Genomic DNA, 15,223 nt, shown 5'->3' on the forward strand with positions numbered 1-15,223 from the left:
TAAGGTTGTGAGAGGATCTGCAGAACTGTTTTGCCTCAAGGTTTGAATCACCTTGATGCAGCCCACAGCTGTACTTGATCCCTCCAGTGCAGCTTTTCCTAGTCTCCTGCATTCTTCCTTCCGTAGGAGATGGCTGGGAAGGGGGTGACCTCTTCCCCAGGGCAGTGGTGAGCCCCAGTGTGACCTGACGCCTCCCTGCCCGTAACAGAGACACTTGTGCATGCAGCGTGAAGCCGGTCACCTTTATTGGCCCCTCTGGCAGCTGTCAGACGTTGTTGGGGTTGTAGCACAGCATGTTCAGCTTGATGTTCTCATCCCAGTGACGCAGCAGCAGGAACAAGTGTCTGGCTGCCCCTTTGAGACAGGCCACGTCCACCCCCTCGGGCAGCCGCTGTGCCTGCAGCCACGCATCCGCCTTGGCTGCCACCAGCTCCCACTCCTCGAAGAAGCCAGCGCAGCGATGCTCCAGCCATGCCAAGGCCACTGCCGTGGCCCAGCTGGCACTCTCCAGGTCCTCTGGCCCCACGTCCTGCCAGCTCATGCCAGCCTCAGAGGGGGCAGCTGAGTGGGGGCCGGTGTCAGACTCAGAGCCATGCCCGCTGTCTGCCTGTGCCCACACAGCTGCACTGGGCACCTCAGAGCAAGTGCTCTGGGATGGGGGTGAGCTGGGCTGCAGGGCTGTGGCGGGCTCCTCGCCTTCTTCGCTGCCAGGCCCTGCCTGGAGGCTGCTCCTGGCCCCTGGGGACACAGGGCTGAGGCTGGCACGGTGGGAGGCATAGGGGGAGGCCCGGCGCAGGCGATCCAGCGGGATCTGCACCACGTCGGAGAAGGTTTCTGTGAGCTGGAATGGGCCCTTGGCTTGCTGCAGCTGGATCTGCAATAGCAGGGCAGGTGACTTGGGGGGGAGCAGGCAGGGGCACAGACCCACTGCAGCCCCCAGCAGCCACTGGTGGGTCTGCGGGAGTGTCCTTGGGACACAGGCACTGCCCAGTGTACCGTGTGCTGCTGCTCCCAGGCGTTGCCTGAGCGGTGCAGCTGCAGCCCAGCAGGGTGGGATGGGGACAGGGTCCTTACCAGCGGGAGGTAGTCGTGGTTGCTGGAGCGCTCGGTCTCAGGGCTGAGGCCCTGCAGGCGCAGCGCCAGGCTGGGCCCCCTGCGCCTGCTCAGGCTGAACCTGCAGGGATACAGGTGAGTTGACAGAGAGGACACACAATTCCAGCCTGCTGCAGGGAAGGGGCTGGAGCATTAACCCCTCTTATTCTGCTGGACCTGGCAGGGGCCATCAGATGTGCAGCACCCAAGAAGCAGCACCATCCCCCAATCCCTGCAATGTTTGGGCCCTTGCATCCTTCCACCCAGAGCCTCACCTAGAGCCAGTGATGCTCTCTGTGGATTTCTGGGAGCCCATGGAGGTGGTGGAGGGGCTGGATGGAGGCCCTGCAAGGGGGGGAACTGAGCATGAGAGGTCATGGTGCACCCAGAGGTGCATCCTGCTCCCTGGAACCCAGGGTGCACCCCTGTTCCCCACCATCCAGCCCTTGGCCCCCTCCACCCTGGACTCACCGTTCAAGGAGTTCTGCTTTTCCCCGCCATAGGTAGGGGAGGAGATGCTGGCTGGAGACGCAGGGGTCTCTCCTCGCCCTGCAGAAGAGTGAAGCCCTGATGGTCCCCAGGCTCCCAAGACCTTCACAGCCCACAGCTGCTCCCCCCTATATCTCCCCAGCATGGGGCAGATCCCTCTTCCCGGGCATCCACAGTGTTCCAGCGAGGACAATGCCCCACTCAGCCATGAGCCAAAGGTCCACAGGGGCTGCAGTGCTCAGGCAGCTCCCTGGGGAGCATAAGCTGATGCAAGTACCTGCAGTGACAGGAGCCTCATCCAGCTCTTCCACATCCCGCCGCTGGCCCAGACCCGCTGAAGAGCTCCTGTGGTGCCAGCTCCCTGCTGCAGTGGCTCGTGAGTGCCTGGTAGAACCGGCTGCAAGGGACGGTGCCACCTCAGCCCTCTGCTCCATCACCGTCCCCTCCCCAGCGTGCTAGGCCCCCTGGCTGTACCTGTGCCCCACACCTCGGGGGCTGCGGGCAGGGCTGCGTGTGTGGCACCATCCACGGGCACCAGGCGGGTGTAGAGAGAAGGCACATTGCAGGCTTTGCTGGTTTGCACAGCTTTCAGGCGGAACCGGCGGGCAAAACCTGCCCGGAACAAAGCAGATAGAGGTGGGGGGGTGCCAGGCTGTGCCGGAGCAGGGGCACACGCACCGGCACCCACCCTGCTGCAGCTCTGCTTCCCGCTGCGCCGCGTTCTCGTTGTCCCGAATGACGGAGCGTGCCGCCAAGCGGTGCACTGGCTTGTCCCAGGCCTTGCCCCCCCGCTGCGGGCGGTCCTCCCTGCCTGGCCCCTCGGGCCGGGGCTGCATCACTGACTCCAGCGAGGCCGTCACTTCCCAGGACACCGGCTTGCCGGCTCGCAGCGCATGGATCACCACCTGGCAGCGCAGGGGCAGGCTGGCATCGCCCAGGCTGGGCTCCCCCGGCTCGGGCACCGGTGAGGCACTGAAGAGGTAGGAGGGCTCCACCAGCATGTCCCAGTCCAGGTGGGTGGGTGAGAGGAGGTTATCTGTGAACAGCAAGACATGGGCTCAGCAAGGCAGGGCCACCAGGCCCCCTACCCTCCACTCTCCCCCAGAGCCAGCACACACTTGACTCCACTGCACCGGGCTGCAGCTGCCGTCCCTGGGGTCCCAGCTCATCCAGCTGCCCCTCCAGGGACTGGTTCCTCTTCTGTGACACCTTCTCCAGGGCCCGGTAGAGCCGGCGCGCGTCCAGCTCCCCGTGCGGTGAGGAGAAGCTGCGGCTGGCCAGGGCAGCACGTGCCAGCGCCTTCTTCCGCCGTGCCAGCTCCTCCGTGCTCAGGGCCATCATCACCTGCGGTGGGGGCAAGGCTGACGGCCAGCCCGGCACAGGCACCGGCACAGAGCCCACACTGCGCCAAGCCGTGATAGGGCACCTGCAGCCCCAGCCGGCTGCTGGCCGGAGCTGCTGGCTGTCACCCAGCCCCACTGCTCCGCAGGATGGCACCCGGCGGCCTCCCAGGGCAGGGGGTGATGCTCGCCAAGCTCCTCATACACGTGGGAAGGCCCGATGGCACCCAGACAGCAGTTTGCAAACATCCCTGGGGCTGACTCAAGCTGACGCCCAGGCAGGAGGAGTTGGCAGGGATTTTTCTGTGTCTGTGTGTGGGGCGTCTTGGCACTGTTGCTCATGCTGGATGACGCTACAGTGGGATGCGGTACCCAGTGCAGCGTGAGGTGCTTCACCTAAAAGCTGTGGCAGGGCAGCGGCACCCATGCCACCCCTCACCCCATCAGCGAGGGAGCTGGGAGAGGATCATTTATGCTGCAAGGAAATCACTTACGCTTGACATTTCAGCAGCAAAGGTGACCAGCTGTGCTGTTGTGAGCAGGAGCCCCATGTCACCAGGAAGGAGCGTGTCCCGGAGCTGGGTGACAGCTGGCCTCACCTGGCCTCGGGGCCAGCATCACCTGGGGAGCTGTGTCTCCCCACCGCAGCCACCTGGCTGGGTTTTAAACCCAAGTATGAAGCAGCAGGGATGCGACCAATCACTACCGAAGCATCAGGTGGTGTTGGCAGAGGGCTGAAGGAGCCAGACAGGAGCTTAGCCAGCCCACCCCTCCTCTCCAGCTTGGCAGGCTTGTTACCTGGTGCTGGCCCAGCTATTTTCACTTGATTTCTGCAGCATCACTGAGGAACTGAGCTGTCCAGGGCGTCTGATAGTCACCCAGCTGACTACTAGCTGGGGAAGCTGCGGGACCACCTCTTTGGTCCCCAGCTGTCCCTTTCCAGTAGGGCAAAACCACCTAAGGAGCCTTTTTATGGCTCTCACGGCTGACCCTTGCTTAAAACCCAGGCTGCAGCACTCCAGTTTCCAGCCTGGCAGCCACGTGTCCAGCCATGGCAGGGCAGTGAGGCCCTGGGTAAGCTGCCAGCAACCCCCCATGCATGAGCTGTTGAACCCCATTGTCATTCTTACCTTGGTGCCAGCCGGGGCAGAGGGCAGTGGGGCAGATTTGGTGGAGGACTCGCAGAGGGACAGGCTCTTCTGGCCCTGCTGGGAGGTGGCGTCAGTGCCCGGGACCTCGGAGGCCACATCCCGGGAGCCGGTGGACTCGCTGCTGGTGGAGCTGTGAGAGAGGAGCCCCCGGCTGCGGTCGGTGCTGACGGAGCAGTGCGTCAGGACGTACTGCTCCTGGATGTAGGACGGCTGGTAAATCCGCTGCCAGATATCTCCCCCTGACGCAGGATCCACACCTGCCCGGCAAACACACACCCCATCAGCACACAGCCCCCGTGCCTCACCCCTGCCCCAGCCCCAGCCCCACTCACTCCGCTCCGATGCCTCCGTACTGCCGGCGAGGAGCTCCAGGGAGATGTCCCCAGATCCCGGAGTGTGCCGGGACAGCTGGCAGCTCTCCCCGGCGCTGGGCACATCCTCCTGGGAGGGAAAGGCTGAGCCCCGGCAAGGCCCTTCCCGGCCCTGGCAGAGAGAGGGCACCGCTGTCACCCCCTCCCTGGCACATAGAGAAGCCAGCAGCACCGGGAACATGCCATCCTCCCCGTGCCAGGGCAGTGCCGGTCGTACCTGTGGGCGCCTGCTGCGGAAGCGGGCGATGCTGTAGAGGACACAGTAGCTGATGAGGCGGTCACCAGGGTAGAGGGCTGGGAACTCCGTGGGCGAGAGCAGAGCCTCCATGCTGTCAGGGACGTACCAGTCTATGGTGATGTCGCTGACAGCCGGCTCAATTGCCTTCTTCAGGGACTTGATCAGCTGGGGCAGGGAGAGGAGCCAGTGTCAGGCACCACAGCGTCCCCCATGTCCCCCACAACCTCCATCCCTGCCTGAGCATTACCTTGGGCTGCAACCTCTCCGCTGGGCTCAGAAACTCAGCACGGCCCCGGCTCACCTTGGCCATGCCCTTCAGCAGCCTCCGGCACACCCTTGGGCCCATGCCAAAGCTGAAGCATCTGTGGGAGAGAGCCAGGCGATGGGAAGCCATGGCTGGGCTGGTGCTGGGGCTGGGCAGCCCAGTGGCGAGCCCCGCAGCAGGGATGGGTAGGGGTGTTCGATAGCCAGAGATGCCACCCCAGCTGCGTGCCAGGTTAGTGCAGTCCTGGGGGAAGCTGAGCCTGTGCGGTTGGGAGATGTGATGGGTGAAGGGCTGGTGGAGGTGAGATTTGGGGCTGCAGGATGAGAAATCATTGGGAACAGCCCAGGGGACACGGAGAGGACTCAGTCATGGTGCCAGTGCCATACCTGACGGTGCTGGCCTGCCTGCGCACCAGCCGGAGGATCCTGCCTGTGTTGCCTGCAGCCGTGTCGGTGAAGAGGAAGAGCTGGCGGGGGTAGCCATGGTGGAGGGGCTGCGCCAGCGCCCAGCGCAGGGCTGCCAGCAGGTTGGTGCTGCCTGCGTCTGCCTGCAGCCGACCAAGGTGCTCGCAGGCGCGCTGCAGTGTCTCCTGCCCGTAGGGAGAGCCGGGCTCGCAGCGGTCCCTGGCTCACCACCCGTGACCCACACCAGGGAGCAGGGAGCCAGAGCCGGGCTGGTGTGGGTTTGCCTGGTGGCACTCACGTTGCTGCAGAGGCGGCTGGACGGGAAGAGTGGGTTCACATCGGCACCAAAGCTGGCTACGTTGAGCAGTGTCCCCGACGGGAGGCTCTTCAGGGCCACCAGCAAAGCCTCCTGAGGAGACAGTGAGGACCAGGGGGGCTGCTGAGATCTGGGCACCCAGGGAGCATCCCTGACCCCATGGCTGTGCCTTACCTTGACTTTGTCAAGATCAGGGCTGCTCATGGTGCTGCTGCAGTCGACGAGGAAGAGGACCTCGCGGGTGATGCTCTGCAGGTTCCCGGGGACACCCTCCGCCACCGGGCAGAAGTTCAGCATCAGCACAGGGTTGGGGAAGATGTCTTTGTGGAAACGCTTCTGCACGAAAGCCACCTGCAAGCCAGGCAGCCCAGAGGCTTTCTCATACCCCTGGCCCATACCAAGGTCTTCCCCATGCACACCCCACCTTTTCCCGCTCTCCTCCTCCTCTCCACCATGCCATGTCACCTGTCTCTCGCCGCTGCTGTCCTTCCTGGCAATCCGCATGTAATCCCGGCGGCTCCGGATGAGGGCCTCGTACTCGGGGTATGTCATGGTGCCGTCCTCCATCACCAGGTGGGGGTGATGGGGCTCTGTTGGGCACAGGCGGGTTCAGCGCCACCCTGTGCTGCAGGGGGCTGGGGGATGCCCCAGATGCTGTCAGGGCAGTGCCCCATCTCCCCCAGACCCGCCGAGGGCACCGTCCCCCCTCACCGCAGGGGTAGAGGATGATCTCCATGTCCCTGTCGTAGCGGTGGGGCTCAGCCAGGGTGACGCAGGTGGTGGTGGCAGAGCTGGCCCAGGGGTCGGCGTCGGCTCGCAGGGCATGGGACGGGCTCTCCAGCCCTGCAGGGAGCAGGTGGCAGCAGGGGAGCCCCTCACCCCCTGGGGTCTGCGCCTGTGCTGGGCCTGGCACTGCGGCGGTGGCTGCTCACTGCCAGCTCTAATGGGATTAACTGGGCCAGCAGCCAGGATTGCGTCCCCACTGACCCGCATCCCCTCCTTGCTCATCCTCTCCCCCATCCATCAAATCTCCCAGGGAAGGAGGCTGCTGACCCAGAGCTGCCCAAAGCCATCTGTGTGGTGACTCTGAAGGGTCCCAGCCCCAGGGGTGGGATGGGAAAAGGGCTTCTTTGCATGTGGGGAATATAAGATGATGCTGGGGGAAGGGGGCTCACAGCCTCTTAGAAGCATGGCGGGACTAGCAGGACAGTGTCCACGTTTTGGGGAGGCTTTGCCCAACCAACTGCGACCACCTGAGCTGCCCCCATACCTGCCAGCAAACAGGGGCCCTTCACCAGCAGCTCGAAGGCAAACTCATAAGGAAAAGGGTTGCAGGTCCGGCCTCGAAAGACGTCCACACTCTCCACAGGCACCGTGGCGGGGGGCTGGCTCCTGGCACCCGGTCCCCCAAAACAGCTGGTGGGACTGTGAGGGGAGAGGTGGTGATGGCTCCCGCTCCCCTCCCTGCTCGCTCAGCATCGGCATCCCCCCCTTGGGGTGGCAGAGACTGAGGAAGCCGTGAAAATCACCATAGGGCCAACCTGTCGTCACACAAGCTTGCCGGCTCACTCTCGGGGTCGGGGGGGACGCGGGGTGTGAGGACGGGCGGCAGGAGGAGGCGCAGGGCCCCATCCGGCAGCGTGGCCAGCTCCTGCGCTGTGCTCAGGGTGATGGACAGGCTCTCCGACGCGCACAGCGTGCCGGTGACGATGATGAAGGTGGAGCGCTCCACGTCTTCGTCCAGGACGAGGTGGCCTAGGCAGAGGAGGGATGGTTTGGGGTCAGTGGTGTGTGAAACGGGGGGACATTAATTGCAGTAGCTACTCTCAAAGGGGACAAGAGTGCAGGCGTAAGAAGGGCCACACGCGAAGGGTCAGGTAAAACCCCAGGAGAGGTGGACAGAGGGGAAAGGACAGGCTGAAACCTCCACCCCAAAGACCCCCTCCAAGGCAGCAGGGTGGCCTGGCAGGGGCTGTCAGCCCCTCATATTCCCCCACACTTCATCCCTGCTCCTTTGAGCCTCCCAGCCAGGGGGGCCCCGCAGGACCACCTGTGCAGCAGCACTCACCGCTGGCACAGTGCCGTGGCTGGCTGGGGTTTGGGGTGCACTGGAGGCAGCAGTCCTGCACCCGGTCCCGGTTCTGGACCTGGAACGTCACCCGCCGGCTGCCCGCTGCCGCTTCAAAGCTGGCCACCACCTCTGACTGCTCCAGGGGGTAGATGAAGACGCCTGTGGGTAGGAGAGAGCCCGAGGCAGGTCCAGGTATGGAGCCCACTGTGGCACAGTAGAGCCCATGGCAGCACCGCTCTGACTGGCAGGGTATTGAGGTGCATGGGCAGCACACAGGGAGGACCTAGAGCCTCACTATCTGGGAGGGCAGGGAGGATGAAATCCCCCTCTTCCTCAGCAACAGGAGTGGGTTTGCTCAGCCTCACTCTTCTCCTGCCCCCAGGGCGATGCTGTGTGTTGGTGCCGCCACCACACCACCTTTACTCTCCAAACTGAGCAAGGCGTGGGGCTGGGATGCTCTCCAGCAAGGGTGATTTTAGGGGGCTGTGCAGGCAGCCCAGGTCCCTGCCAGCCCCCATAGCTCCCCCTTACCTTGCACGGGCTCCTCATGGGGGTTGGTGTACGTGAGGTGAGCAGTGATGCTCAGGGAGTACCCGTTGGCACAAGCCTTCACCTTGGAGCTCTTCAGGGGCAGAGGCTCCCAGGAGGACAGGACGTACAGGCCTGGCATTGTCCCTCAGTGGGCAGCTGCAGGCAGAGGGGAGGCAGGCACTGGGTGCTCAGGAACAGGGTCTGCCATAAGAAGGCTTCTGCATGCAAGCTGCTTCCATGTGCCCAGCCCGCAAGGAGGGGAGCAGGTCCCCAGCCCTCCTGATTCCAGAGGCATTGCTCTGCAGCATCCACGAAATGTATGGGCCTGGACCTAGGTCTTTGCTTGGACCCCAGCTCACCTACAGACCAGGTCTGGAGCCACAGGAGCCCACAGAAAGCTCTTGCACCCAACAGGTAAATAAACCTGGGCAGTGAAATGTCCTCTCCCATGGGTAGTAGCAGTCACATGCAAGCCCCAAGCCCCAAGCCGACAAGCAGGGACTCCTAGACAGGATAGATAATGGACAGCCACATGCATCCCATCTCTCAGACACTCCGCAGCAGCTCAGTGGCTCCAGAGCCTCCCCAGGCCATCTCCTGCACTGGCTGGGAGAGGAGCATCTGCTGCTCCCATCTCCATCCACCCACAGAGGTTACCAGGGTAATTGGTTAAAAGAAACCAACAGAAAAGAAAGGGCGAGGAGCCCACGGTGTATCTGGGACAAAGCCGTGAGCAGTGTTTGCTGGGGTTTAATAATTAACAACAAGGTCAGCGCTGCACAGAAGAGCGGCACAGAGGGGAAAGCACTGCAGGGGGGAGCTTGGCTCAGGGGACGATGCATCCGTGCGAGTAATGCTTTGCCCAGAGATGGATGCATCCAGCATCCCACCCTTCGGCACTGGCTGTCAGAAGAAAGGTGGCGGGGGATGCCTTCCAGCAAGGGCACCAAGCCACTCCGCACCTCTCTTCCCTTTGGGAAAACCACCTGGAAGCAGCATCCCAAATGACTGCCTAGAGCCAAGGCATCTCCAACATTCCCCCAGCCTGTGCCATCAAATATTCACATTCAGTATTTGGGTCAGCCTGAGCCCTGCCTATCCATGGACCGTGTGTGTGTGTCCCTCTCTAGGCATGGATCTGCACTTCCATGCTGCATCCCCTGCCCACCCCAAGTGCCTGCAACCCAACAGCAGCGAGGTCCCAGCATCACACCGTGTGCTGGTGCTCCAGTGTGGAGCGTGGCTGGGGCAGGGACAAGGCCAGGTACAAGTGAACCATCCGGTACCCCCGCTCTGGTGGCCTTCATCCTGGGAACAGCTTGTATGAGCATTGGGAACAGGAGGCTCAGGGCACTCTCTGCCCACGGGCACAGGATGCACCTCCCAGAGCATCCTTGAAAGCGGAGCAGGGCTGCATCCCTGGAGGCAGCATCAGGATGAAGCCCTTGGCTGGTATGAGGCAGAGAGACCCTGAGAAGCATGGAAGTACATTAGCAACATGGCTGCATCCCAGGAAAGTAAGCCCATTATGCTGGAGGGGAGCTGTTTACATGCTCAGTTGGCATCGCAGAGTTATGCTTGCAGGTCCTGCCCACCCAACCACTCCCTACTATCATCAATCCTCCACTCTGTGTGCAGGATGCTGAGCCCCCCAAACTGCTCTCCCACCACACAAAGCAGCACAGGGTCCCTGCACAGACTGTTTTTTCCTCCACACCAGCCGTGCCACTGCTTGGAACATCATCAGTCGGGTTCTGGTCTGACCACAGCACCCAGCTAGGCCCTGGGTTCCATGACTCCCCCATCCCAGCCACATTGAGCCATTAAAGATGGATTTCACCCCAAAGTCCTTCCATTTGTTCCCAAGGCACCGGCTTAATGCTCAGCAACATGCCTACTATTTGCCATGCTGCCCGTTGGCCAGGGCACTGCCAGCTTGTTTACCAGGGACTTACTGGAGAAGCCTTCCCGGCTGCTTTTTATCACTTTGCTTTACATTTATACTCACAGAGTAAACAGGCCCCATCTGTCCCTGCTATGCTTTGTGCTGCCTGCTCTAAGCCCTGCCGTAATGAATAAAACCAGACCTGATGGTCCTCATCCTGGCCTCTTCGTCCTCTTCCTCCAGGGCATCAACCTGTCCCCAGCTGCCAGCATGGCATCACCAACATGTCCCCAACCCCCTCCCCGTCCCCAGCATGGTTGCCAGTGCTTTCACAGCTCCCTCCTCTTCCTCCCTTCCCACCTGCTGCCTACAGGAGCTGGTTTAACCAGCAGCATCCCCGATACAGAGCGGGATGCAGTAGGAGAGGGCTGGGGGCAGCTCGCCATGCCAGCAGCATGCAAAAGGCCCTCAGTGAAGGCCAGGAGGAGCTAACTGTTCAGTAGGTCAGAATAACTTCACATGTCTCCTCTGACCCGCGGACAGGCTGGGGTCTGCGGTGAGGCTGCTGCAGCAAGCCAGGTGCCTCAGCCCAGCCGACCCTCCTGAGCTGCCCGAGGAGTTGTCAGAGTTCCACCTGCTGCAGCAACAGCCGCCCGCAGAACCCCGTGCCTGTGGGTGCCTTGTCCCTCCTCACCCTGGGGAAGGATGAGGCCAGCCCTTGCACACGCAAACCCAATGGAAATTTCCACTGGTGACAGATGCACAGGCTGGTACAAAAGAAGGATAGAAGGAAAGGAACCCAAACCTCTGCAGTAGCTCCTGGAGCAAGGAGACATCGCTGCCCCTCCTGCTGCTCTGAGTTACCCCTGTTTCCCTCGCTCCCCTGTGGGACATCCTCGTATCACTCTGCTGGGATGGGGCACAAGGAGAGAGCAGGATCCATCCCAACTCCTGGAGCAGGGAGGAGGCCCAGTGCTGCTGCCCAGTTCCCGTGGGCCGGGCTTTGCAGAGAGCCCAAATAAGAGGAGTGGAGGGGAAAAGGATTTCCCCGGCAGCTGCAGACGAAGGGGACAGGGTGAAGGGGGTGCTGTCCCCTGTCTGGCACTGGTGCTTCTTCTGCTGGGAAGTTGAAACAGAGTAGAGTCTGCTCCACACGCACACGTGCATGCATGCACACATGCCCTGGCACACACACTGCATGCAGGACCACCATGTCCGGGACCTGTGCTGCTGCTTCCCCCCCACCCCGAGCCGCTAAAACCCCCGGAAAAGCCCAGCCTCGTGCCAGGGAGCAGGAGTTACTCCCCCCGATGCACCCTAACACAGGCACCCCCAAAACAAATGTCCCAGCCCCACGGGTTTCCCCCGATAGAGGCTCATCCCGGCAGGACAGTCAAAAAGAGGGGTCCCGCTGGTCCTCCGGCCATGGGATGTTTGTGGCGTGGGCCAGGGACCGGCTCCTGATACCCTGGGGCACGTTCCCAGCAGTTATTAGAGCCAGCCCAGCTGGGTCCGCGCCGGGTGGTGATTTCAGCACTTTCGTGGCTCTGCTGCCTCATCCCCCCCCTCTCACCCTCCTGTGATCCGCGGCTGCCCGGACAGCGGGGGTGCGACCTTGGGGCACGCAGGATACCCGAAGGGTCCCGGCTCAGCGCGGCCCCTGACTCCCTCCCGCCCCGGCCCTTACCTGGAGGAGGAGGAGGATGACACAGGGGCTCCAGGCTCGGCTCAGCACCCACCGGATCCTGCCCTCTGCAAAGCTCTCTGCTCTGCCGTGGGGTTTCTCTGCCCCTCGGCCTGGGGTCTGCGATACCCAGGGGGGATGAGCGGTCCTTCCCCGCCTCTCTCTGCTGCAGGCTCCCTCTCTGGCACTGGCTCCTTCACCGCCCTCGCTCCATCCCTCGCTCCCTGTGCCAGCAGCAGAGCTGCTCCAAGCCCAGCCTCATTAAAGAGACACACTCCTTGGTACCTCCACCCCGGGGAGGGCCGGGAGATGCTCTCACGGGTGGCGCTGGCAGTCTCAGGGGATGGCCAGCACGCCCAGAGGGTGACAGGCACCGGCCAAAAGCAGAGCCCAACCCTGCGTGCTGCTCTGCATCCACAGCACGGCAATGTCCAGCCAAACTGGGGTGCTGGTGAGACCCCAGGGTGATGCTGTGCACCCACAAACCCAGGGTTCAGCTGCTCAGGACATGTAGCCGTTCCCTGTGTCCTCCCCCCAAACAAAACAGGGCAAAACTCCATCAGTCAGCTGAGCTCTCCAGTACAAATACCATGGACCACAAATTTCACAACCAGCTTCCCTAGGGAAGGTCTCAGCTGCCCTGAGACTGCCACAACAGGACCAGTTACAGGAGGATGCTGAGCATCCACCCTAAACCCACATGTCCTGGGGTCCCAGCAGGGCTATCCTCATGAGCCACCTTGTGCTGTTGTGAAATCCCATCCCCAAACAGCAGGAAAGAACGGGGATCTGGGGAGTCCCTAGCCTTTGGGTGGCAAGTGTGACAATAAGCCCCCTCGGGGAGGGTGCAGACAGTCAGGAAAACCCTGCAGAGCCAGGACATTGCCTGCTGGCAGGGAGGATCTCAGCCCGGGGCGTAGTGGGAATCCCTCAGCCGGCATTCCCAAACGGGGCAGGAGAAAACCGTCAGATTTGGGTCTAATCCCTGCGCTGCCTCTCCAGGCAGCTCCCTTGCTTTGCTATAGATAGGGCTGTGCTGCCGCCGCTCTTTTTATAGAGCCTGCAGAGGAGAGCCGCCCCCTCCGCGCACCGCAGGACCCTGCCGCCGCCTCAGCAGCGCCGAACCTGCCACGGCCGGGGCACACAGAGCAGGCAGCGCCGGCAGGGGCTACCCGGTCACTGGCAGGGCATTTCGGAGTGGCACCAGAGCGAAGGCCTGGCACATCAGCGGCTCCCCAGCAGACCTCTCCCCTAAGCGGATCCACACACTGCTACAGCTTCAGCTCCTCGGTACAGGTTTCACTGGTGGCAGCAGCAGCAAAGGGGGGAGATTTCGGAGGAAGGCATCCCTTGCTGCACATGGATGAACAGGGCACACTCCCGACCCCTTACCCTGCGCTCCAGCCAACACAATTGTCCGGCACAGAGGTACTCTACGTGTCCCTGGGGTGCTTGCAAGAGCATGCTGAGCCATTCCCTCTCTCCATGCAAGATGCCCCATGGCACACTGCTTCCCCTCCTTGTGCTGCATGGGGAGAGAGAAGAGCTAAAGCGTGCAGCTGCTCTCCTTCCCCATCATTTATGGCCGCAGGAGAAGGATGCTAACCCATATATTATCCCCCCATGACAGACAGAAGCTCCGTGAGCTGCTGCAGGCACAGTGTGCGCCGCAGTGCATACACACAGCCTGCGGCGTGCACAGGGCTCCCACTCCCATCGCAGCTGCTCCAGTCCCAGAGAAAAACCAGCAAGCTTTGATTTTTCTCTGAGATATTGTTTCTAGGCCAAGCTGAGGCGAAGAGAAGCATCCAAATGCGAGTGCTGCATTGGTGCCAGCAGCTGGGGTGATGGACTTGGCCAGCCCACGGCATCAGACACTGCCTGCAGCCCCAGCATTACAGCAGGTGAATAACCACGGTGTGCACATCACCCGGGACACACTAAGCCTCCCCCACCCCACTGGTGATCCACAGCAGCCCTGGGGAGGCGCAAACAGGCTCCATAGAGCTCTCACACCAGCATCAGACAACAGGCATGCGTGTCCCTGCTCTGCATCGTCACAGCTTCCCGACAGCAGCTAGTCACAGCCACAAATGGATGCCTGAGAGCTCGGCACTGCCTTTCAGCAGAGTGCTGAGCTCAGGTATGCATTAAACACTGCAAAGCAGGCCTGGCTCAGCCCAATAGCTACATTCAGTACCCTCACATCTCAGTGACCCCACAAGCCCTTACCAGCAGCAGTACCACACAAGGGACCAGTCATGATCTGGGTATTTATCCCCCAGTGACCTGCACCTTGTTCTGGGTTTATTGAGCCAAATTATCACACAGAGATAGGGCTGGCTGGAGGGAAGCACTGACCACAGCACTCTTACAGATGCTCTCAGGTCCTGAGTCACTGACAGTTTAGTGCTATGGGAGGAAATAACCTGAAGCCCAAGGAGATAACAGGCGGTGTCAGGCTGGAAGCAACTGTGCTCCCAGGCAGGATCTCTGCCTGCTGGGAGAGGGGCAGGGGTGTCCTGTTCAGCTCTCTGCTGCTCATTAATCAGAACAAATTAAAGGAGATCCTGAGGATGGATAGCCATAGAGGATGAGGAGAATGCCGGCGGTGTTTCTGGTTGAAATCAGGCACGCCTTGGTTTAGCTTGTGTAACATTGGCCTGCCCAGCTGCAGGACTTAGAGGGGGCCTGGAGGGAGAAGGCAGCAGGAAATGAAACATAAGCAGCGAGAGATATGGAGACGTCAGGGGCTCCTGGGGAAAAGTGCTGGGAAAGCTGCCAGTGCTCCTGCCCAGACTTAATGGAAGCCCCCCCAGGATGCTGGAGCAGGCATAGCTCTGACACAGGCCCAGGACACGCACTGGTGGCTGCTGGGTTTCCTTTCCACAGCCAGAAATAGCGGGGCTTGCAGCTGTGGGTTGGGCACAGGGATCTCGCAGCATCCACCCCATGGGGCTGCTGGGCTCGCTCTGCAACCTAACGCTGGCTCACCGCAGCTCTCGCTGAGGCACCAGGCTCACTGCTGAAAGCGAAACTCTTTGGGTTTTGGGAACCAGAAACCCGACGTGCTGCTGACGCCTGCCTCCGCTTCCTGTACATAGGCTGAAGTGTTTGCCCAGGCTCTGAGGCGGGTTCCAAGGGGAGCCTCCTTTCGCAGCACCAGCAGCAGCAGCAGCAGCAGCGGTGTCCCCAAGGGTGTGTATTATCGCTCCAGCTCCTCACTGCTAACCATCTTGCGAGGGTCGGGGGGGTGGTGGACTGGGGTGTTTCAGGTCAGCTCAGGCCAACAATAGTGTCAGCAGCAACTGGGGCTCAGCAACACAGTGGGTCCCATCAGGTCAGCCTGTCCCTTTGCATGGGAGCCCGAGGGTAGATTTGGGGTG

The 15,223-nt window shown here is 61.8% G+C and overlaps 1 protein-coding gene across 2 annotated transcripts; it reads right to left on the reverse strand.

The window, feature by feature from the left end:
* Positions 1 to 228: 228 nt before the first annotated feature.
* VWA5B2 (von Willebrand factor A domain containing 5B2) lies at positions 229 to 9,900 on the reverse strand. Of its 2 annotated transcripts, none has more exons than XM_061348692.1 (21): positions 8,269 to 9,900; positions 7,735 to 7,896; positions 7,196 to 7,421; positions 6,937 to 7,091; positions 6,378 to 6,509; positions 6,132 to 6,256; positions 5,841 to 6,017; positions 5,649 to 5,759; positions 5,333 to 5,535; positions 4,929 to 5,043; positions 4,661 to 4,846; positions 4,405 to 4,555; positions 4,052 to 4,329; positions 2,700 to 2,925; positions 2,270 to 2,617; positions 2,056 to 2,193; positions 1,859 to 1,978; positions 1,564 to 1,641; positions 1,368 to 1,437; positions 1,075 to 1,174; positions 229 to 874 (listed from the first exon to the last, which is right to left on the reverse strand). In XM_061348692.1, the coding sequence occupies exons 1-21, from the start codon at positions 8,405 to 8,407 to the stop codon at positions 266 to 268; spliced, it is 3,849 nt and encodes a 1,282-aa protein (XP_061204676.1). In that variant the 5' UTR covers positions 8,408 to 9,900; the 3' UTR covers positions 229 to 265. The 2 variants fall into 2 exon arrangements, with proteins under 2 accessions (XP_061204676.1, XP_061204677.1); XM_061348693.1 differs by having other exon boundaries at positions 7,208 to 7,421; positions 8,269 to 9,899.
* Positions 9,901 to 15,223: the final 5,323 nt, after the last annotated feature.

This window comes from Neopsephotus bourkii, unplaced genomic scaffold, assembly GCF_033783945.1.
Source record: "Neopsephotus bourkii isolate Nb327-2 ecotype Australia unplaced genomic scaffold, CSIRO-AGI_Nbou_v1 NB_369, whole genome shotgun sequence".
NCBI classification, from domain to species: Eukaryota; Metazoa; Chordata; class Aves; order Psittaciformes; family Psittacidae; genus Neopsephotus; species Neopsephotus bourkii.